A 23,417-nucleotide genomic window follows, 5' to 3' on the forward strand; every position below is an offset into this window, starting at 1 on the left:
AGAAAAAGGGTTTTTCTTCTTTTGAGTCAAAGAACAGGTTTTACCTGGAAATACAAAAAGTTGAGCTTCCACAAAGATGCAATTTGCAGTGCTTCCTATCATTTCTTCTCATTTGAGGGGTAGAAAAAGTACCAAAAATTCTACACAAGTACCATTGTATTCATGAAAGTTTACTCAAGTAAAAAGGTGTATGAAGCTTTTTAATGTATAGTCCCTGACAAAAGTCTTGTCCCTAGAAACAGTTGCTGATAACCTGACTTTTAATGATTCAATTGGTTTCAGAAATGAAAGCTAGGACTGTACAAATGTACAAAAATATATTTGTTTCACTGAAAAAAGATTTATCATTTAATGAAGACACAAAGGTCAAATTTTGTTTTGGCGCCTACAGAAAGTAGTGTGAAAATTGAACAAAAAATGTACTTCAAATACAAAATATGTTAGATAACATAAGCAAATTAAGTAGTGGTGTTGTGAGATCCAAATTTAATATTTTATATGACTTCCATGGGCTTCGGCAAGGATTCATACAATTTATTGATGAAGTCATCAGGAACATCAAAGAAAGCAGGCCAGAGTTCATCAACATTCTTGGGTTTAGTCTTCCATGCTTCTTCTTTTATCCTGTTCATGTCTGGTGACTGGGCTGGCCAGTCCTGGAGGATCTTGATCTTCTTTGCCTTGAGGAACTTTGAGGTAGAGATTGAAGTATGCGATGCAGCTGCAGAAATTGTCCCCTTTTTATGTTTTGGAATGTAAGAGGCAGCTAACTATAAAAAGGGACAAATTCTGCAGCAGGATGGTGCTTCCTCGTATACTTCAATCTCTACCTCAAAGTTCCTCAAGGCAAAGAAGATCAAGATCCTCAAGGACTTGCCAGCCCAGTCACCAGGCATGGATATCATTGAGCATGTCTGGGGTAGGGTGAAAGAGGAAGCATGGAAGACGAAACCCAAAAATGTTGATCAACTCTGGTAGGCATGCTTTCTTTGATGTTCCTGATGACTTCATCAATTAATTGTATGAATCCTTGCCGAAGCTTAATTGGCTTATGTTATGTAACATATTTTTGTATTTGAAGTACATTTTGTTCAATTTTCACACTACTTTCTGTCGGCCACTAAACAAAATTTGACCTTTGCGTCTTCATTAAATGATAAATCTTTTTCCATTGAAACAAATATATTTTTGTACATTCAACACCATTTGGGAGGGTCTTAGCTTTTATATGAGCCATTTCTGAAACCAATTGAATCATTAAAAGTCAGGTTTGTCAGGGACTCTATATAAGACTTGTTAAAACTGGATTTTCTACGGAAGACATATAACAAACCCTAGAACTTCAAATCACCTGAGTGTTTTCCGCCATATATTACAAATTGTGGATAACAAAAATCTACTATCAAATCTTGACATGATGACCATTTACAGTGCCATCCATAATTATTGGCACCCCTGAAAAAGATGTGTTTTTTAGCTTCTAATATATATATTTTTAAATTCAAATAATATGGGACCTTAACGGAAAAACAGAGAAAAATCTAACCTTCAATACAAGTGCATTTATTCAGTGGGGGAAAAAATCCCACACGAAGAAATCATTTTTTGACATCAAATAATGTGTGTCACAGTTATTAGCACCCCTGGTGTTAACTTTGTACAACCCCCTTTTGCCTACACAACAAGGTCTGGGGACTGAGATGGCCATGGGAGGAGGTTGATTTTGTGTCTGGTGAACCATTTCTGTGTAGATTTGGCCATATGTTTAGGGTCATTGTCTTTCTGAAAGACCCGGTGACGACCCATCTTCAGCTTTTGGGCAACAGATTTTGATTGAAAATGTCCTGGTATTTCAAAGCATTCATGATGCCATGTACCCTAACAAGGTTCCCAGGGCCTCTGGAAGCGAAACAGCCCCACAGCATCACTGACCCACCCCCATACTTCACAGTGGGTATGAGGTGCTTTTCAGCATGCGCATCTTTCGTGGCACGCAAGACCCACTTACCAGTAGAGTGTTTGTTGCCAAAAAGCTCAATCTTGGTCCCACACAAAAATACACACTGGGACCGTGTGCTTTGGTCAGATGAGACCAAGATTGAGCTTTTTTGGCAACAATTATATTATTTGAATAAAAAAAAAAAATTAGAAGCTAAAAAACTTTGTCAGGGGTGCCAATAATTATGGAGGGCGCCGTAAATACACATTTAAAAAAAAAGAGGACTTTTACTGAAAATCCTAAAATCTTTTCCTGGTTAAACTTTCCATTCATGCATATGGCTTTATTTTTTTCATGTTATTTAATGACTTAAAAAAAACTACATTTTAAAATTGAAATAAATACAATTCATGTTTGATCATTTATCAGCAAAAAAAAAAACTGATTGCGAAACAGTCACGTCACACTTGACTGACCTTCTTGTGAATGAACACGTCGTACTTAACGCTGGGAAAATCACACTATGGTGTCATGTTTCGCAATCTTTTGTTCAGAGACGCGGCGTGAGTCAGAGCCGGCCGCTTACAGGAAGCGTCGAAGGGGGAAACACATGGCGAGCCACTGACGGGCAACAAGAAGGAAAAGGAAAAATACAATCAAGTCAACCTGATGGACACAGCAATTTTTAGTGTAGTAGTATGTTTTGCCACAAGAGGTGGGAGCAGGAGACCCGATTTTTTTTTTTTTTTTTTTTCTAAACCTGTCCTGTTCAGCTGTTTGACACAGAGAATGGAAGTCAAGGTGCCCGGATAGTCTGAACAGTTTTAATGTTTCACATTGAGACTCTGAAATACTCCCATTGTGATCATTCAAAATACCTCGTTTATTATGACGAAGCAGCAGACAGGAAGGGGTTATGGGGGGACAGAAGAAAAGAAACACATGAGAAGAGAGAAAAGAAACCCAAATTACAAGGAGAAATACACTGAACGTCTAGACTAGCTATTAATATGTTGGTGCTATCTTCAGCTTGATATATTTCTGTGGGGGCATGTGGACCAGGGAAAGAGGGGGACGGGGGTGTCTATAAGCTAAGTGATTGAAAGGGGTAGAGTGTGTACACAAATCAGCTCTGTGATTTAGAACCCAGTAATCGTGTGAATCCTTTGTGAGTGTAAGCCCGTTGGCGACCGACCCTACACCGCCCCATTGCCAATCCCGGCACCAGGACCCCACCGGAGCGCGCCCTATCACATCCCGCTGCACACGAGCCCCACCAGGCATACGACAGCCACGTAGACAAGCAGAGACACCACACGGGCGCCAGCCCAGGGCCCCGGCCCCCACCCAGCCAGCCCGGGGAGGGAGGGCGGGCGTGGGGGGTGGTAGCGATGTTTGGGTCCAACTGATTTCATGGGTTGGTACCATTAGTGAGCATGGTGTAATTATTGACATGAACAATGGCGAGCTACTAGTTTATTTTTTGATTGAATATTTTAAAAATTATAATTATGAAACAAAAACATTAAGAGGTGTTTTAATATAAAATTTCTATAACTTGTGCTAACATTTATCTTTTAAGAACTAGTCTTTTTATCCATGAATGCTTTAAGAAAATGTTCATAATGTTAATGCCATCTTGTTGATTTATTGTTATAATAAACAAATACAATACTTATATACCGTATGTTGAATGTATATAACCGTCTTGTGTCTTATCTTTCCATTCCAACAATAATTTCCAGAAAAATATGGCATATTTTATAGACGGTTTGAATTGCGATTAAGTCATTTTTAAGCTGTAATTAACTCGATTAAAATTTTTAATCGTTTGACAGCCCTAATTTGAACCAATCAGAGCGAACTATCTCTGGTGATCACATGTCAGTATGTCAGCCAATTGAACGGATAAATAAGTCCAGGCATTTTGCTTTGCTGCGTGCATTCGCACGTTGAGGTGACTCGTCATCGTCAGACTCAGATGACTGCAGCAGCTGGGAAAACCTCCATGCCGTCCGTGGAACAAAATAAATAATAAATATCGGTGGAAACGGATTACGCTACACAAGCACTTTATTATGGTTGTTGTTAACACTCGTGTATGTAAATCTGGTGTTGGTAGATTGTTTTCTTCTTGGAGATGAAATGCATGTGTGGCAGCTTTGTATTTTTTTTTACGTAACGTTTTGACAGTTGCCGTCATATTTTCCGAATCAAAGCACCGTATACAGCAGGGGTCCCCAAACCGGTCCGCGAGGGCCCTTGTGGGTCCTGGTTTTTGTTCATACTGATCAAGCACAGACCTTTTAACCAATGTGGTTTCTACTAAAACATGCAGCACCTGACTGCAATCAACTGATTACACTTATAAAACACCAGATTGATGAAAAGGTGAGATCTTGTTTTGTTGGAGGGAAATTCTGCATCCACTGCAGCCCTATGTGGAATAGTTTGTAGACCACTGGTATACAGGGACAGCGTTCCGGCCCACTTTCACCCCTGGTTTAGGCTCATCTTGTTACAAGCCGCCGTCAGCGGCATTGATTTAGTCTTTCCATATCCTGTTTTATTTTGGTAGATTACTTTGTGTTCACTTAAGTCAGCTTTGTCTTCCTTCCCTAATCACCTGAGTGCCGACACCTGTTCCCCATTGGCTGTACTCCTTGAATACTCCTCTTGTTTGTTGCCCTTTGCCAGTACGTTTTCAATGTTTTGGAGATCAGTAGGCCGTCACGTCACCACCATCATTCAAGATAAGTTTTTGCCATTGCCTGTTTTTACATTTCCTTTTGTGAATTAAATACTTTTTGGACATTGCAATCCTCTCTTCTCGTGCATTGGAGTTCAGCCGTGTGTGCCCCGTCGTGACACACCTAAAGGACTGCATTTTCATTTTATTTAGAATATATATACTTATTTTAATCTAACATTATACTTAAGTTACTACTTGCTAATGTTTTGAAAAATATAAATTCTCTTCAATGCAAAAAAAAATTTTTTTTAAACCCAGATATCGCAAAGTAACACATTTTAGAGCTGTAATTGCAAGACTGTTATACTGAGAAATTTTGGCTTAAAGGGGATGTAGCGCCCTGGGAAAATTTTGATATTCCATCATTTATCCATAAACGCATGCCTTTTGTATTCATATCATGCCACTTCGTGTAATTACACACAAGAAAATGAGAGAAATTTGGCTCGATTGTCAAGCTAAAACGACCGGCGCCCGAGATCTGGCAGATTGTGTGCGTGACGTCACGTCAAGTGAAGAGAGTGCCACCGGCCACTAGGGGGGCAGCGCCTGTCTGCATCAATATAATTCCTTCTAGTGTGGGGAGAATTAGGGGTGTTTTGAGCCGTTTATGCTGATGCATTGTGTTCGTCCTGCACATATTCCAGGTTCCCTCATGAAGAAACACCGCTCGTTGTCAATAAAAGAGAATTCAGAGTTGGCAGTGAGGGCTGTTTCTTCAACAAGAAAAAGGCTCAGTGCTTTAATACTGAATGGCGGCGATGATGGCAGTCAATTTCGTTTCTAGTTTCAGCGACGAATCCGACGTAGAAGGACGTAACGAATGTTCATCTAATGGTGACGAGGAGAGTTGCAAAGCTTTAATCGGTGTTATAGGTGACCAATTTGAGCCCAAACGAACGCCAATGCAGCGTAATGAAACGGTCATTGAGGGGAGCAATGACACTGATGAAACATCGGCAGCAGATCGTGTGGGAAACACCAATGATTTGTTTAGCATTTCTTTTTGTGAAGCTGATACACCGTGACTGCAAAATAAAGGAATGCATAGAATAATTATAATTTATTGCGCTATCATAGCTTTTCGCTCTGCCAACAGACACAAATATGAACGGGATCAGAGGATTTGTTCTATATATTTTACGAACGATCATTTATACATGTGTCGAGTCCTGTATCCAAAGGCGTGACATTTTTTTTTATTAATTATAAAAGAGTACTCACTCTGGCCATTTCAAGCTTGGCTGCTCCCTTCTTTGCGTAGCTTTAGCCTCCTTTAGCAGTCATCGTCTCTCTCTTGATATCTCGGGACATTTAGGTGGCTGTGCATCTATGGTCGGCACCGCATCTCCTTTGAGCAGCAATCTTTTAGCAAAACCCGATTTCTCTTGTCCATAGTTCGAGAAGCTTTCAGTTGGAAAATGCGCACCACAGAAAAGCGTGCCGGAGGCTGTGTCTAGAAAATTAGCCCTCTTTGCACGGACGAACTTTACCCATTTTCTGTGTAGTCCAGCTTTTTTTTTTCGCGTTCAGGAACTCATGGATACTATATTCCGATAAACAACTATCTGTACACCACATAGCACAGCAGTTTTGAACCATTGTTGTGATGTTTTGGTCAAACAAACCCCAACGCTACTCTCTCGTCGTTAAAAAAACAATGGCACCTAGCTCCGCCTCGACTTTCAATCACTTGTCGTGACGTCGCCGCCCCATTCGGCTGTTTCCGGAACACTTTCGGTAGTGTTCGTCATTTTCGATCTATTTTCGATAATTGCTCATTAATGTGATTGATTTTTTTGTTAACTTTATCAATATTTGTTATCTTGGCGCATAACGGTTCTATTGATGTCTCACACCCCCTTTGCCGAAACATCCCCTTTAAGGTTATCATACCGTCAGAATATCATACCGGCACATGCCTAACAATGACAGGTTATATGATTATTGATTTGAACTAATATTCTGGCAACTTCATAGTGAATATGTCAGCATTTTTGGTAATTTTGTTTATTTTTAATAAAACAGAACCACATTTTTTTAGGGGGGCTTAATATTTTAGGGGAGCTTATGCCCCCCTAAAATATGCCTAACGACGCTATTGTGTACAACTCCTGTATATCTGCCTCGTTAAAACTTGATTGGTGAAAATGATAAGGTTGCGTACATTGAGTCGCTTCCGGTGACGTTCGCATTCATATGCTTGAATCAAAATATTTACAGACTACGATCGTTTTATTCATTTATTTTTTGTAATAATCGCGACGAGCTTGTGACGTACTAGCCTTTGACGAGACACTCGTTCCGTCGGAAGCGCCGCGCTGAGCAGAGGAAATGCCGAGTGCGTGCAGGGGAGTGACAATTTGCCACAACACCTGACCGGACGGAAGGACGCCTAACTCGAATCACAACTCCTAGCGTGGGTAATAATCAACAAGTATATAAGCATGACTATTTCATACCTGTCAACCCGAGGCCGTTGGCAATCTTACAAATAGAGACGTATGCCTTAAACAAATTGGTGACTAATCTTACAACGTTTTATATAGCGTGCAATATGAAACAAAAATAAAACTCCATTCTTAAAATAATATAAATTTATTGGTAATAGTGTCACATATAAACTGGTGCATTTAAAGAACAAGATTATATATATATATATATATATATATATATATATATATATATATATATATATATTAGGGCTGTCAAACAATTAAAATTTTTAATCAATTACAGCTTAATAATTAATTTATCGTAATTCATCGCAATTCAAACCATCTATAAAATATGCCATATTTTTCTGTAAATTATATATACTGTAAAATAAATTGTTGGAATGGAAAGATAAGATGGATATATACATTCAACATACGGTACATAAGGACTGTAGTGGGCATTTCACTCTACTGTCATTTAAATCTGTCTATGCTGTCCTCACTCCGAAGCGTCTACTTTTTCCAAAGCTAGACAGCTAGTGAACGACGCCTTAGTAATCAGACTTCTTCCTTTTTCATCTGGTTTATTAATAAAATAGCCTCAAACCATTGTCCTCTTTAGACCGTCGTAAAACTACAAAAAAAAAAGTACACAAGCATTGCATTAGCAACAACGTTAGCTTAGCACGCTATACAGGTTCACTTAACATAAACAAAAAGCGTCTCATACAAAAAATATAACATTTCGCTTAGTAACATATTATGTACATTCTTTACAACAACCATACTTACGGACAAATCTTGTCCAAGGATCCTATAAGCACAACATTATCAGCCCGAGACGTCATGCAGCCATATTGAACTGGACTGAAAACAATAAACCATGTCGCAAAGCGACCACAAGAGTCAGCACAAAAAGCCTTGCTGTAAAACTTACCAAAAGGCAGAATACTTTCTGAGCGGGACATGTGCGTTAATTGCGTCAAATATTTTAACGTGATTAATTAAAAAAATTAATTACCGCGCGGTAACGCGATAATTTTGACAGCCCTAATATATATATATATATATATATATATATATATATATATATTAGGGCTGTCAAACAATTAACATTTTTAATCGAGTTAATTACAGCTTAAAAATTAATTAATCGTAATTAATCGCAATTCAAACTATCTACAAAAGATGCCATATTTTTCTGTAAATTATTGCTGCAATGGAAAGATAAGACACTAGACGGATATATACATTCAACATATGGTAAATAAGTACTGTATTTGTTTATTATAACAATAAATCAACAAGATGGCATTAACATTAACATTCCGTTAAAGTGATCCATGGATAGAAAGACTTGTAGTTCTTAAAAGAAAAATGTTAGTACAAGTTATAGAAATTTTATATTAAAACCCCTCTTAATGTTTTCGTTTTACTAAAATTTGTAAAATTTACAATCAAAAAATAAACTAGTAGCCCGTCATTGTTGATGTCAATAATTACTTACACAATGCTCATGGGTGCTGAAGCCTATAAAATCAGTCGCACCCAAGCGCCAGCAGAGGGCGGCAAAACTCCATAAAACACAAGTGAGCATTTCACCTGTACTGTCATTTAAATCTGTCTGAGCGGGCATGTGCGTTAATTGCGTCAAATATTTTAATGTGATTAATTTGAAAAATTAACGCCCGTTAACGCGATAATTTTGACAGCCCAGATATATATATATATATACAGTATATATATACATACATACATATTATAGGGTGACCAAACGTCCTCTTTTGCCCGGACATGTCCTCTTATTACATGCGCTCCGGAGGGTCCGGCCGGGTTTCATAAATTCATGAAAATGTCCTGTTTTTATGATTTTTCCCGGGACCAATTTGAAGAGAATCCCTCCGGTCGCTAGGTGGCAGCGCCTGCCTGCGTTGCTGTGGCTCCGACTAGTAGGGGCGGGAGAAGGAGTACATCTTCTTCTTGTTTTTTTGTTGGCAGTTTACCCTTTGCTTCATGTGGAATTACCACCATCTAACGACGGTTGACAGTTTGGCAAAAAATCAGACAACTGCAAGGAGTTTTAAAATGTGGCTCCATACACCATTCTGTAGGTTTCTCTCTTGTTAATGTCGATTACGTGTGTTGAATATTGGGTTAATATGTGTAAACAGAGATGCAGTATATTGTATTAGTCTTGTATTAATTGTTCTGTGTTCGTGTATTTGGTTGAATGTTAGTATTATATTTTAAATAGAAGCGCTTGCCCAGTTGAGAGTTTTTTTTTCCACGATAAATACATATATAATGGCAACTGTTGACTTCTGTTGGAGATTTGTACTGGTGTAATCTGTAAAATCCTGTTTGGTGTCGCATCGTTGCGTTGCCGATGATTGTAAACTTTGATAGCAAAGTTTGATTTTGTATCGCCCGGTACTCACTAACAGCATAGCTATCAGTGCGCTCAGCTGCGCTCGGCATTATGGGCAATGTAGTTTTGAACAGCTGCGTTTGGAAACATGCTGGTTGAATAGCTTGTCAGTTTATTTCGGTTATTGTTTGCGTACAATCTAGAACACACAAAAATTGAGTGGGAATAACAATTTGTCAACGACAATTGTCGAGATAGTAATTTCTAAAAATGTTGAGTTGGCACATAGCCTACTGTGTGTGCGTATTGACTGGACTACATTTCCATGGGTCTGCATTTATATATATATATATATATATATATATAATATATTTTTTAAAATCATTATTATTATTATTATTATTTTTTTTAGGAAGAATAAAGCCTGTTGAGTAAAAAAAAAAATATATATATATATATTTCTTTTTTTTTAATCATCATTATTATTATTATTTTTTTTTTTTATTTTTTTTAAGGAAGAATAAAGCCTGTTGAGTAAAAAAATATTTTTCCATATATTCATTCATTCATTTTCCATGCCGCTTTTTCCTCACGAGGGTCGCGGAGGTGCTGGAGCCTATCCCAGCCAACTACGGGCAGTAGGCAGGGGACACCCTGAACTGGTTGCCAGCCAATCGCAGGGCACAAGGAGACATACAACCATTCATGCACACACTCATACCTACGGACAATTTAGAGTGTTCAATCAGCCTACCATGCATGTTTTTGGGATGTGGGAGGAAACCGGAGTTCCCGGAGGAAACCCACGCAGGCACGGGGAGAACATGCAAACTCCACACAGGAAGGCCAAAGCCCGGGATTGAACCCTTGATCTCAGAACTGTGAGGCAGATGTGCTAACCACTAAGCCACCGTGCCTGGTCATATCAGGCATATAGTGTATAATATATACTATATAGCAATAGGCCTATGTTTATTTATTTATTTTATTTTTTTTTTATATAAAACTGCATTTTTCTAACTAGACGGAGGGGGCACACTTTAAATATATTAAAGTTATGTAGGCATCTTTGAGTGGACTTCGAGTAAAATTCAAGTATCTCGAGGCCGGGCCAAGTGTCCTCTTTTTTGGAAATCAAAATATGGTCAACCTAAAATGTTATATATATACTGTTAGCGAATGACGCTAGCGGCCGCCTGACGAAAACAGCTTTTCTGGAGAAGATTCTTGTAAATAAATGCTTAAATCCCCAAATTCTTCCTAGATATGGGTGTAAAACAGTCTCGATTCTTGGTTAAAAGCAAAGAAACCGTGCAGTTAGTCTTTATTTTACGTATATTGACGAAGTACAATGCAACTCTGTTAGCGAACAAGGCTAGCAGCCGCCCGGTTTAAACAGAGCTTTTCTGGCGAAAATTCTTGTGAATAAATGCTTAAATCTGCGAATTCTTCATAGAGATGGACGTTAAACAGTCTTAATTCTAGGTTTAAAAGCAAAACAAACAAAAAAAATGTACAGGTACCATTTATTTCACGTAAATATTGCCAGCTATGAGGCTAGTCAGTTACAAAAATTAGCCGCCTCCATGTGTAAACAAAGAAGAAAATTCCTGCGAATAAATACTTCAATCACGCATGCATGGTACGAAAAATATAATATTTACCTCGAATCTTCAAACAACCCCTCTTATAAGGAGTGACACAAAGAATGACGACGTGTCACGTCAATAGGTAATGAAGTCTATGGCTGTGACCATAATGTGTTTCTTAGGCTATGTTGTGAGCAAAGGAAGGGAAAAGCTATGTCAAAATTGTGACACTGCTCATGCTCTTATAGCACAGATTTAACTCTGTGACACTTTTCTCTTCAGGTCTTGGAACTGAGCCAGAGAACAAGAGACCAATATGGCAGCCGGTGCAGAAGACGACCCCGACAGCCTCGTGACTCTAGCGACAGTATGCTGCCTGAGGAACCTCAGAAAGACCATTTGCAGTCAGAGAGTGACTAAAAAGCTCTGCCTGAACATTGGCCTCTTTCTTCCCAGTCATATCTGTGACAAATTCGTCAACATGTATGTCATTGGAATGATACCTTGTACACTCAATTCTTTTCTTTATTGTCTTATCAGTTATGAGCACTTTTCCTCATAGGCGGAGTTTGACTTTTGGGGCAGGGAGGGGCACAACATATTGATGACCCCGAAATGCAGTGTCAGCAATAAAATTGACTTCCAAGATTATTTAAAATAATTTGGTTTCCCATCATTCTTGAGGGGAATTTTAAATCAGACTATTTAAGCAATACTTATGCCAAGATCGTCATCCATTGAATATGGTTCGCCCGCCGGTGTCGTGCCAATGTAGTTACCCCAGTCAAAAATGTTATCCCCTGGGCAGAACCATATGGAAGTAGATTTGTGTCTTTATTATTTAATTTTAAAAAAGTTGCTTCAATAATAATAATAATAAAAAAAAGTTGCTCAATGTTCAATCAAAATATATATTTTCAAACAATCAAAATATATATTTTCAACAACAAAAAAAGTCGATTCAATCAAAAGTGTTTGAATGCAAAAATAAATTTGAAATTCAAAAAACTAAAAAAAAAAAAGAATGTGAAAGCTATTTTTCTTTGAGATTTTTTTTTTTTTTTTTTTGGATTAAGGTCAAGTTTTTTTTTGATTGAAGCAACTTTTTTGATTGAAGTCATGTTGATTTGTGTTTGGGCCACATTTTGGCTAGGACATTTTTGTCTTTATTATTCAATCAAAAAATAATTTGCTTCAAAAATTGTTTTCAAAAAGAAAAATCCCTTTAATCAAAGAACAATTTCAATCATAGAAAACGTTTTTGAATGCGAAAAAAAATATTTGAGATTGAAAAATTTGCATTTGAACACTTAATTTTTCATTAAAAAAGTTTTCTTTGATTGAAGCAATCTTTTTTGTGTTTGGGCCATAATATGATTGGGACATTTGTGTCTAAATCAATCAATCCTCAAAAAAGTTGCTTCAATCAAAAATAATATTTTCAATCAAAGAAAAAAAATCATTTGAAAATAAAATTGCCCTACCCTAATTTTTTTGGGGGGGATTAAGGTTGTTTTTTTTTTTTTGATTGAAGCAACTTTTTTGATTGAAGTCATGTTGATTTGTGTTTGGGCCACATTTTGGCTAGGACATTTTTGTCTTTATTATTCAATCAAAAAATAATTTGCTTCAAAAATTATGTTTTCAAAAAGAAAAATCACTTTATTCAAAGAAAAATTTCAATCATAGAAAAAGTTTTTGAATGCGAAAAAATATTTGAGATTGAAAAATTTGCATTTGAACACTTAATTTTTCATTTAAAACGTTTTCTTTGATTGAAGCAATCTTTTTTGTGTTTGGGCCATATTATGATTGGGACATTTGTGTCAAAATTAGGGCTGTTTTTAATCGAGTTAATTACAGCTTAAAAATTCATTAATCTTAATTAATCGCAATGCAAACCGTCTATAAAATATGCCATATTTTTCTGTAAGTTATTCTTGGAATGGAAAAATAAGCCACAAGACGGATATATACATTCAACATACGGTACATAAGTACTGTATTTGTTTATTATAACAATAAATCAACAAGATGGCATTAACATTATTAGCATTCTGTTAAAGCGATCCATGGATAGAAAGACTTGCAGTTCTTAAAATATTAGTACAAGTTATAGAAATTTTTTATATTAAAACCCCTCTTAATGTTTTCGTTTTAATAAATTTTGTAAAATTTTCAATCAAAAAATAAACTAGTAGTCGCCATTGTTGATGTCAATAATTAGACAATGCTCATGGGTGCTTAGACCCATAAAATAAGTCTCACCCAAGCACCAGCAGAGGGCGACAAAACTCCAAAAAACACAAGTAACAAGTGGACATTCTGACACAGCTGTCATTTTAATCTGTTTGAGTGGGGCTTAATTGTGTCAAATGTTTTAACGTGATTCATTTAAAAAAATTAATTACCGACCGTTAACGCGATAATTTTGACAGCCCTAGTCTCAATCAATCAATCCCAAAAAAAGTTGCTTCAATCAAAAATAATATTTTCAATCAAAGAAAAAAATCATTTGAAAATAAAATTGCCCTACCCTAATTTTATTTTTTCAATTCTATGCAAAGCAAATGACCGTCTAAAAGTTGCTTGTCACATGATCTGGACCCATTATAAATGTTTTTTTTTTTTTGTTCATTCATTTTGGTTGCAGTTTTATTGCTTTACAACTTTTATATATATATAGGAAAGTCAATTACATGCAATGACACTTTTCGGCTACCGGGGGGCTTGGCCCCCTGGAGCCCCTTAAAATCCACTTATGCTTTTCCTGTGTTGCAGATGTCTTGAGTCATTTGTTTGTCTAAACAGGTACATGGAGTTGGTCCATACAGACGCTAGCTTTGAAATGGATGAAAGCTTCCTCCAACTATTCTCAGAACCTCGTCGCACCAGTCTTACCAGGCTGCGACTGAAAGTGGACTTTGGCTTCGACAAACACTTACAAGCTATGAGAAAACAGGTAAAAGGCTGTACCGAAGTATTCATTTTCTGTCGGTTGATGTGTAGTACAACCCCTACCAAAAAAGTTACTAAAGTTAATGTTACTTTTATAGAGCAAGTGCAGGGAAATATATATGGAATCCCTCCATTCTGAGAAAAAAAAAAAAATGGAATCACGAGAAACAAACAAAGAAATAACAATCAAAACACACTCTGGTATTTAGTAGCACCACCTCTGGCTTTTATGACAGCTTGCAGTCTCCGAGGCACGGACTTGATGAGTATTCTTCATCAATTTGGTGCCAACTCTCTTTGATTGCAGTTGCCAGATCATCCTTGTAGGTCGGAGCCTTGCCGTGGACCATTTTTTTTTCAATTTCCACCACAGCTTTTCAATAGAGTTGAGATCTGGGCTATTTGCAGGCCATGACAGTGACTGGCTGAGTCTTTCTCCAAGGAATGCTTTAACCGTTTTAGCTCTGTGGCATGATGCATTGTCATCTTGGAAAATGACGAACATATTTTCAGTTGAAAAGGATAAGAAAGCTGTCTAAAATGTCAATGTAAACTTGAGAATTTATTGAAGATTTAACCACAGCCATCTCCCCAGTGCCGGCAGACAGGCAGTCATCTTTGTAAATCTCACTGGAACAGCACTAAACAAAAGTTCCAACATCATCACCTTGTCAGGAGTCAAGAATCTGCATTTTTTTATATACGTGCGTGTGTTTTCAACTGATTCCTGTTATCATGTTTACTCATTTGACCGATCAGCACAGTTCAAGTATCGAAACATCCGGAATTTTCGCACGACGCAGGCATTTTTTCAAACAGCCCCGAAAAATTTTCCGTTCGCCCGTAAACTGCGATTTCCGGAAAAATATCTAGTCCTACAATTTTGACCAAATCACAGAATTTGGGCATCAAAAGTTCCGGGACGGTGAGAGACATAAAAGTTGTATACAGAATTTAGAAAAAATTTACGGTTCCCCGGAAATGTGCCCAAAAATTTTCCCGTTCATTTTTAACAGGAATTTTCCCATTCATTTCCAATGGAATTTCCAATGGAATTTACATTGCATTGATGCCATTGACGGCCATTTATGTCAAATTTATTGATGCCAATGTACTTGGATTCCATTGACGCATATGTAAGTCGATGCCATTGCCGGCCACAGATGTCCAAATTTCCCATTCATTTTCAATGGAAAAAAAAGATGAATGTTCCCAAATCAACAGGAAATGTCCCAGATTCCATTGATGCATATGGAAGTCAATGCCATTGACGGCCACGGACGTCCAAACTCATTCCCAATGGCATGAAAATTGCATTGGGCCAATTTGGACAGATACAATTGACAGCCATGTTTGTCGATTATATTGATGCCAATGTACTTGGATTCCATTGACGCATATGGATGTCGATGCCATTGACAGCCATGGGTGTCCGAATTTCCCATTCATTTTCAATGGCATCTACTTTAATGCCATGGACGGCCATGTTTGTCGATTATATTGATGCCAATGTACATGGATTCCATTGACGCATATGGATGTCAATGCCATTGACGGACATGGATGTCCAAATTTCCCATTCATTTTCAATGGCATCTACTTTAATGCCATGGACGGCCATGTTTGTCGATTATATTGATGCCAATGTACTTCGATTCCATTGACGCTATTATAAGTCAAAGTCAAGCAAAAAACAAACGTCCCCAAATACACAGGAAATGACCAGGCCGCGCCCCCCAAATGTCCTGATATGACCAGGCCACGCCCCCAAATGACCTGATATGTTCAGGCCACGCCCCCAAATGGCCCCACATGACCTGATATGACCAGGCCACGCCCCCAAATGTCCCCAAATGACCTAATGTGACCTGGCCACGCCCCCCAAATGTCCCCAAATCAACAGGAAGTGACGAGATATTGTCCCTGAAATGTCCCCAAACCAAGCTGGGCGGGGCTAAGGTCTGTATCTCCAAACAGCAAAGATCCAGAGTCATTTCTCCAGAAATTGCAGTTTCTAGTTTATGAATAGTCATTTAATGAGGACAAGAGGTGTGGATAATTGAGCGGTGAATGGATGAGTGTTAGATACGTTTATGATGGATCTTAACTTGAAAAAACAAAATGTTTCTGAGGAGCCTAAATTTGTTATGCATTGAAAGTCCTTGAAATAATCTATGTTTTGTGTGTTTTTTTTTTTTTTCAGGACCTAGATGAGCTGGACCTTTCCTACTGCTACACTCTATCATCACGAAGCTTGAAAACACTGACCTGCTTCCGTGAGACGCTGGTCTCTCTTTGTCTCTTTGGCTGCGGTCACATATTCTCTAGCAAGAGCCGTACATGTAGGCAGGGATTAGGGACGGACTTTAACTTTCAGGGTTTTAACCGCCTGCGGTCACTCAGGCTTGATGGCCTACCAGATGAAGTGCGTGCTGAGACCCTCCTTAAACCCTTGAAGTCAATCACCTCATTAGGTCTGTCCAACGTAGAGTTACTGGAAACAGCTTTTCTAACTCAGTGGAAAGATAGACTGGAGTCTCTTGTCCTCTACAATGTGGACCTTTCAGATGACTGGGAAAATACTGTGGTGGAACTTGTCAATCTCAAGTGAGTACTTACCACGGTGTGCATTTTTAAGACCTAATTTTATCAACCTTTATGACTTGACAAAATGTTTCACGTTTTGGATGATTTCAAAAAACACAACTTGTGAACTGCCAATTCTTCTGCAAATTGTTAAGCTCCTTTCAGACATAAGCTGAACTCCAGTGATTCAAACATCTAAAAGCAATTTGCCGGGTCGACTGACGCGGTGACAAGGAATTTTACCTGATTTTGTCCGGGACTTCCCTCGGACGCGGCGTGCAGGCATTAAAGTCTTTCACCTTTCGGCGAAATTCGCCGTTTTGAAGTCAAAAAGGGTGGCCAATGTGAATTGTGTCCATCCAAGGAGAACATTTTTAAGGGGTCTGGGGTTTGGGAGATTTTTTTTAACGTCAGACGCTTCGTATGCGAGCGGGGAAAGCGGCATAAAGCCAAAAAAGCGCACCAGAGTAGCCGAAACATTGACTTCTTTCAACGAAACAAAGGAGGGTACACTGTTGTGTCCCGTCTCTTTTTTTTGCTTTTAACCAAGAATCAAGACTGTTTTATGTCCATTTATGTCACTTTTGGAACATGGAGTCAGTACAAAGGGTTAACATCAGAGATGAACTGTTGGAATTCGCCTCCCCGGCCAAGCCACACGGAAACAGCAACAGCCCGTGCGCCAACCGGGAAGGCGGAAATTCCGCGCGTTCATCTCTGATGTTAACTCTTTGTACTGACTCCATGTTCCAAAAGTTTGAAGAAGACTCACCGGAAGCAGGTTGACAATTTATTCGTTGACAATTGTCAAAAAACAAGGCAAAAACAGACGACGGAGGAACAATGCTAAATCCAAAACAAGGCTACATAGAAAATGTTTCCGAGCAAAAAAATCTGTGTTATCTCAGTGTCCAGGGTTTTTTAAGTCCGTGGTGGAGTAGGCCGGGCCGAAGGTGTGTCCAGGCGTTGCTTTTGGGACCTTTCCTCTGTGGCCGGTTTTGGGCTGTTTAGGTTCATGCGCGGATGGGACGTGGTTGCCACAGCGACCGACACTGGTCTTGACGTCCCAAGTGCCCGCTATCAACTTTGTTATTCGGGCTGGCGCTACTTGTTTTGGGACTAAGCGCGCTGGTCTTTGTCCTGATTGCCAGAGTTGGTGCGTCAATCTTGCTCGTGACGCACACGTTGGGCTTCTGTGATAAGATGGCGTTGTGTATCTATTCTGCTTCTTTAAACTATGGTGTGCTATCTATTCTATATTAGGTGTGTTAGGGTAGTGCAGTCCTACAGTAAATATGAGAAATGCTACTATTCTCTGATTAATTATATTACGTGTGTTCGAGTAATGCAAACAGTTAGACGGTGTTAACGAGAAACGGTACCATTTTTCCTTTTCCCCTTCATGAGCGCCGATAAGGTGATTCACTTTACTGTGTTCAAGGGCACGGAGTGAAGTCTGCCTAAACTATATAGGCTGTATTGGCACCATGGAAAAAGTGCTTAGAAAATGGATTTCGTTCCACTGAAATGGATCTACATGATCTCTGCATTGTAATTTACATACGTTGCTATTTACTACCAAAAAAAAAGTTCTACTCACGGTTTCCAGTCATTTTTTAGTAATTAGCGTTTTCGTGTCGGTCTTTTTTTTTCCCCCGTGGCGCAGTGATATTGATACGGCGGAGTCGTACCGTTAGTGTGTGAAGCCATTTTAGGTCACGTGCACCAATAGGAGACGAGGACTGTTGCTATGCGCTTCGATAAACAAACAATATGGCGGCGACCGTGCCAAGCTACGACACGAGCGAAGATGAACCAAAGATAAGAAAACCGCATTCGGAATTTAGTCAAAAGGCATCGAAACGATGCTATATGCATCTCTCAACTGTCCAAGGGCGAAAAAGGGCAGGAATTTGGAAAAAACGTGCAGAGCCCGCGTGGTTGCGTCAGACAATGGCTTTCTTCCCAGGCTCCGTCGAAGGATCTTGCTGAAAATGCGTCGACTGGGATTTTTAACGACATTCACTACAGGTAAGCCACACACACGCCTTTTGTTGTGAATAACTATGGGAGCTGTGGGCTTCTGGTCAGATCACATATGAAGTTAAGACTTGCAATGTGAGTTCTGGGCTGTAGCGGTCATTATTATGATGTTAGATTGTTAACTTTGAGCAAAAAGTTTAGATTGACAAATAACATAGTATTTAGTCTGTTTAACCGTAGTTCCAAAAACCTATTTGATAATTTTATTCAGGAAAAAATGGGCAGAATAGACAAGCCTATATAATTTGGATTGGAAGATTATGTAAATATGATATGGATGAAACAGTTCTCACATGGTTTATGTGTGTGTGCGTGTTTTTCAGAACTGAAACACCCTTCACTGACAGCTACAACTTCTTCTGTGAGACCGTCGTCCATTAAAAGATTAGAGTTGACCAGGAAGTGCTGCGAATGGACAAGCTTGTGGAAATATGGCTTTATTGGGACCATGGAAAAAGTGCTTAGAAAATTGATTTTTTCAAAGCCAATACCCTCCTAACTTAGTCACCAGCCAGAAATGTATCCTGATGTGAATACACAAAAATACAGATCTAGTGTTGCTGTTTTTGCTGGTTTTAAGTGTTATATTAATTCTGGCAACACAAAATCTTTATCAAATGTCATAAACACATCTACCAAACATTTGAAACAAGTATTGGTGCCTTAGTATACACATAGGTGAATTCAGAATGAAAAATGTAGCTAATTTCTTGAAGGAAACACTTCAACATTAATGATTTGCACCCAGCACAATGAAATATATATTGAATTAAGCTAAAGGCTTATGTGTCATATTAAAAATATCACAACCTACTATGCAATGAAATATATAAAATAAAAAATGCACGCCATGATCATAAATAGCTGAAAATCAACCCAATTGCTACCACACCCTCCTAGATGTGAATCATGGCAAAAATGGAATAAGACAAAAAAATTAAAGGGTGATCAAAAATATAATGTGCCAAAATCATAAGGTGATACTTAAAAAATGAAAGACATCACAAAAGAAGTGATGGACACGTGTTGAAGATAACTTCCAAGTTTTATTTCATGTTTCACAAGTGCTCAAATGTGAGCACACCCAGCAGCACGGACAAAATCAAGCCACGATGAGAATTCCTCTCAAACGTGTGCATGTCGCAGTTATTGTCTTGATTGCGACTGTTGTTCGATATTTCACATCATCAGTACTTGCTGGACATGTTGGTATGTTAAAGACAAAGTTCGTTATCCATCTTTATGGCACATAACGTATGTTATACACTAAGTGTATGTTCCACCACTTCCAGCGAATATTGATGACATGAAAGATTACATAACAGACGCAGTCAACGCGGGAGGGAGGAATTCTCATGTCAACTTGATGTTGTCCATGCTGCTGGTGATGGCCATATTTGAGTACTATGAAAACATGAAATTAAACTTAGTTACTTCCTACATCTGTCCAAGGTAGTTTTTTTTTTTTTTTTTATGTTTTTCGTTTTTGACATGGCATTTTGATTTTGGCACAGCCTTTTTTAATCACACTGTATATACACAAAAGGTTGGAATCATTCAAGTATAGTACTGTTGGTACACATTTATTTAAACATGGAAGTATCTCATACTATAGAAATACACATTATTACACATACAAATATTGAAAAACGAATAAAAAAAAAATAGAAATAAAAGAATAGTAAAACTGTACATGACAACATTACTCCTCAAAATCGCTTTACTCAAAGTCATCATCCCATCCAAGTGTCTTCTGTTTCTTTGGAAACATTCTCACATGCTTGGCACCGATATAAATCAGTACAAGAAAGTTTTGCAGACATACAGGAACATCTTCCCATGTCACAATTGGTTGCCTTTCAACTACAGTTGACTACTTGCAAAACAGTATCGGGCAGGATTTTTAGTCATCCATGTCACTGCCAACTGCCCATCCTCAATGTCCCACCCATTCCCAATGGGTGAAGGGGCACACATTTTAACTGTCAGACAACGTTTCATAATTGCTGCTTGATAGTCTGCTGTCCTGCAATGTTGGTACAGAGCATCAGTTTTGGGGGGAATAGAATGTTTTGGCAAGACTGACGTGGCCATACAGAAAGATCTGCATTTGGCATCATTTTTGGCACATGACTGGCCAAACAGGTGGCACACGTATTTACACAACGTGTTAAATGTTTGTAGGTCAAGTTTAAAACTGCTGCCCAGCTTTGCAAACCCAGTCAGGTATTCTTTTTTATGACGTGCAAAAGAAAAGGTTTTTTTTGCCTTTGCCATGAAAGGCACAAGCAGAGTCACAACCTGTGAATGTATGGATGCCAATGAGTGCTGAACACACACTAGTGCCAGGAGCTGCAGAGACCTTAGAGACGTCAGTCCTCGTTCTGTTGCCTCCTCCTGTGAAAAAATGCAATTTACACTGTAAATCTATCTGCAGACTAACAGCAATCACTGCCACGTCAGTATCAGGGCTTTTATTGACTACAGCTTGATGTTCTTGAGCCAAAAGGTTTATTTAGCCATTGTCACCCATAACTGGTATGCAATAAAAAGTTCTACTGGATTCACTTTCGACACACTGTACCCTATATACATTTTATAACAAAGTGGTATTGATATCTGGGCTAAAAAATGGTATCGTTACGACACTAGTTTAAATAAGATTTTTTTTTAGCATAACTTAATAACAATTAACCTTGTAGTAAAGGCGTGCGTGTGGCTTACCTGTAGTGAATGTCGTTAAAAATCCCAGTCGACGCATTTTCAGCAAGATCCTTCGACGGAGCCTGGGAAGAAAGCCATTGTCTGACGCAACCACTCGGGCTCTGCGCGTTTTTTCCAAATTCCTGCCCTTTTTCGCCCTTGGACAGTTGAGAGATGCATATAGCATCGTTTCGATGCCTTTTGACTAAATTCCGAATGCGGTTTTCTTATCTTTGGTTCATCTTCGCTCGTGTCGTAGCTTGGCACGGTCGCCGCCATATTGTTTGTTTATCGAAGCGCATAGCAACAGTCCTCGTCTCCTATTGGTGCACGTGACCTAAAATGGCTTCACACACTGACGATACGACTCCGCCGTATCAATATCACTGCGCCACGGGGGAAAAAAAGACCGACACGAAAACGCTAATTACTAAAAAATGACTGGAAACCGTGAGTAGCACTTTTTTTTTGGTAGTAATTAGCAACGTATGTAAATTACAATGCAGAGGTCACGTAGATCCATTTCAGTGGAACGAACCAACACAATTTTGGCTCAGCCAATACAGCCTAATAGTTAGAGGAATGTGTTAGACTAATGCAAACAATTATATGGAGAACGGTACCTATTCCCTTCAATGCCAAGCTCAGCTGCACGTCGGCCGTGAATGAACACCTAAAGCGCCGTTACCCAGTTGTAATTTTGGAAGACGACACGATACAATTACAAGCTGGCAGATCGTGAGTGCATCTAACTAACGACATGTTTTGTTGGAGTTGCTAAGCCTGTCGCGGTATGCAATGAGTCCATTTATCGCATGGTCAATAAAAATGAGGGCGGTCATTTTCATAGCTGCGTCTTATCGTCGCGTGCATTTGTGCGTGCGTGTACACATGCGTGTTGATGGCATATGAGACTCCAGTTCATTCACAGATGTTTATTGGTTAACAACACGCTATAGAATTAAAGTTCAGACATACAAAATAAGGAAACACATCTATATTAAAAACTGTAAATGTTAGCATTGCTACATTGAGGCTAATAGGGATAAAGACAGCCTACATTAGCCTGACTGGGAAGTCATGTAACGTGTGCAGGACCGAGTAAGTGAACGGGAAGTGATGTATCAGTCTTGCCCCCTGCCTGCCTGCATGTAGGCTGCTTATTGGCCACACGTGGAAATAAGTGACAGATGCTCTCGATTCTCCTTTCCGCTCCCTCCCCTGCCTGCTGGCGTCTGATTGGTCGTGCGCGATGTCAGACACTGCCGCTCGCTCGACGCCCTCTCACGCAAGTCCCAGCTTCCTTAAGAACGAATCGGCGCAGAAGGTGATTTGTTGGGTCTCGTTTCTCCAAAAAGAACGAATCGTTGGCGACCGACTCAACACAAATTTACCGGATGGCAGTCTGCAAAGGGCTTCATTGTATATTCGACAAAGAATTGATCAAATAACACATCACTGGACTTGTAATTCCAACAAACTTAGTTGAGCTGCAAAATTTATCCATTCGCTGGATAAGCCACCAATAACTAATGAACAGGAATTCCTCAGGCATCTGGATGTCTCGCGGGGTTGTCAGAGGACCTTCAAATTTCAGATGACCGGAAAAATCCTGATGACCATCGTTCAGCGACTGGTCAATCTGGTTTCACTGGACATTTCGGGTCACATCGCGATTGAGAACTGCACAGTTCCGCACTCGGAAGAAGCTATGGGTCCACCGAGGTGGTTAAATAACGTATCAAATAAAGGGACAATGGATGTATAAGCTTTTCTGTCATGATTTCCCCCCCCCTTCTTCTTCTTTAGTATTGAGCCGTGCAAGAGCAGCATCTACCCTTTCCGAGAGCTGAGGAGGCCCCTGCAGTTTTTGGGCTTATTTGACACCAACCTTTGTGAAGTGACACACATCCCGGCTTATAAGGTACGGTAGTACTGTGTTTTCCGAAATTTCCAGGTTCGCAGTGAGTCAGCAACGGGCACACTTTTGCAAAATATACGATTTTTATTGATTAGAAATTGCAAATAAATGAAGTTTATT

The 23,417-nt window shown here is 39.0% G+C and overlaps 1 protein-coding gene across 10 annotated transcripts in view; it reads left to right on the forward strand.

The window, feature by feature from the left end:
• The first annotated feature begins 4,622 nt into the window (after window positions 1-4,622).
• LOC130908391 (protein zer-1 homolog) overlaps window positions 4,623-23,417 on the forward strand; it is a 53,417-nt gene continuing 34,622 nt past the window's right edge. For 9 of the 10 annotated variants that reach the window (XR_009061591.1, XR_009061593.1, XR_009061589.1 and 6 more), the window contains exons 1-6: window positions 4,624-4,690; window positions 11,367-11,569; window positions 13,898-14,048; window positions 16,248-16,651; window positions 22,928-23,101; window positions 23,186-23,300. Coding sequence is in view for 4 of the 10 variants with exons in the window: in XM_057823780.1 (XP_057679763.1) it covers window positions 11,403-11,569; window positions 13,898-14,048; window positions 16,248-16,651; window positions 22,928-23,101; window positions 23,186-23,300 (1,011 nt within the window). In the remaining 6 variants the exon portion in view is untranslated. Of the gene's footprint in view, window positions 4,691-11,366; window positions 11,570-13,897; window positions 14,049-16,247; window positions 16,652-22,927; window positions 23,102-23,185; window positions 23,301-23,417 lie in introns of all 10 variants that reach the window. The other variant, XM_057823781.1, reaches the window with a different exon arrangement.

The sequence above is a fragment of the Corythoichthys intestinalis genome, chromosome 20, assembly GCF_030265065.1.
Source record: "Corythoichthys intestinalis isolate RoL2023-P3 chromosome 20, ASM3026506v1, whole genome shotgun sequence".
Lineage (NCBI taxonomy): Eukaryota > Metazoa > Chordata > Actinopteri > Syngnathiformes > Syngnathidae > Corythoichthys > Corythoichthys intestinalis.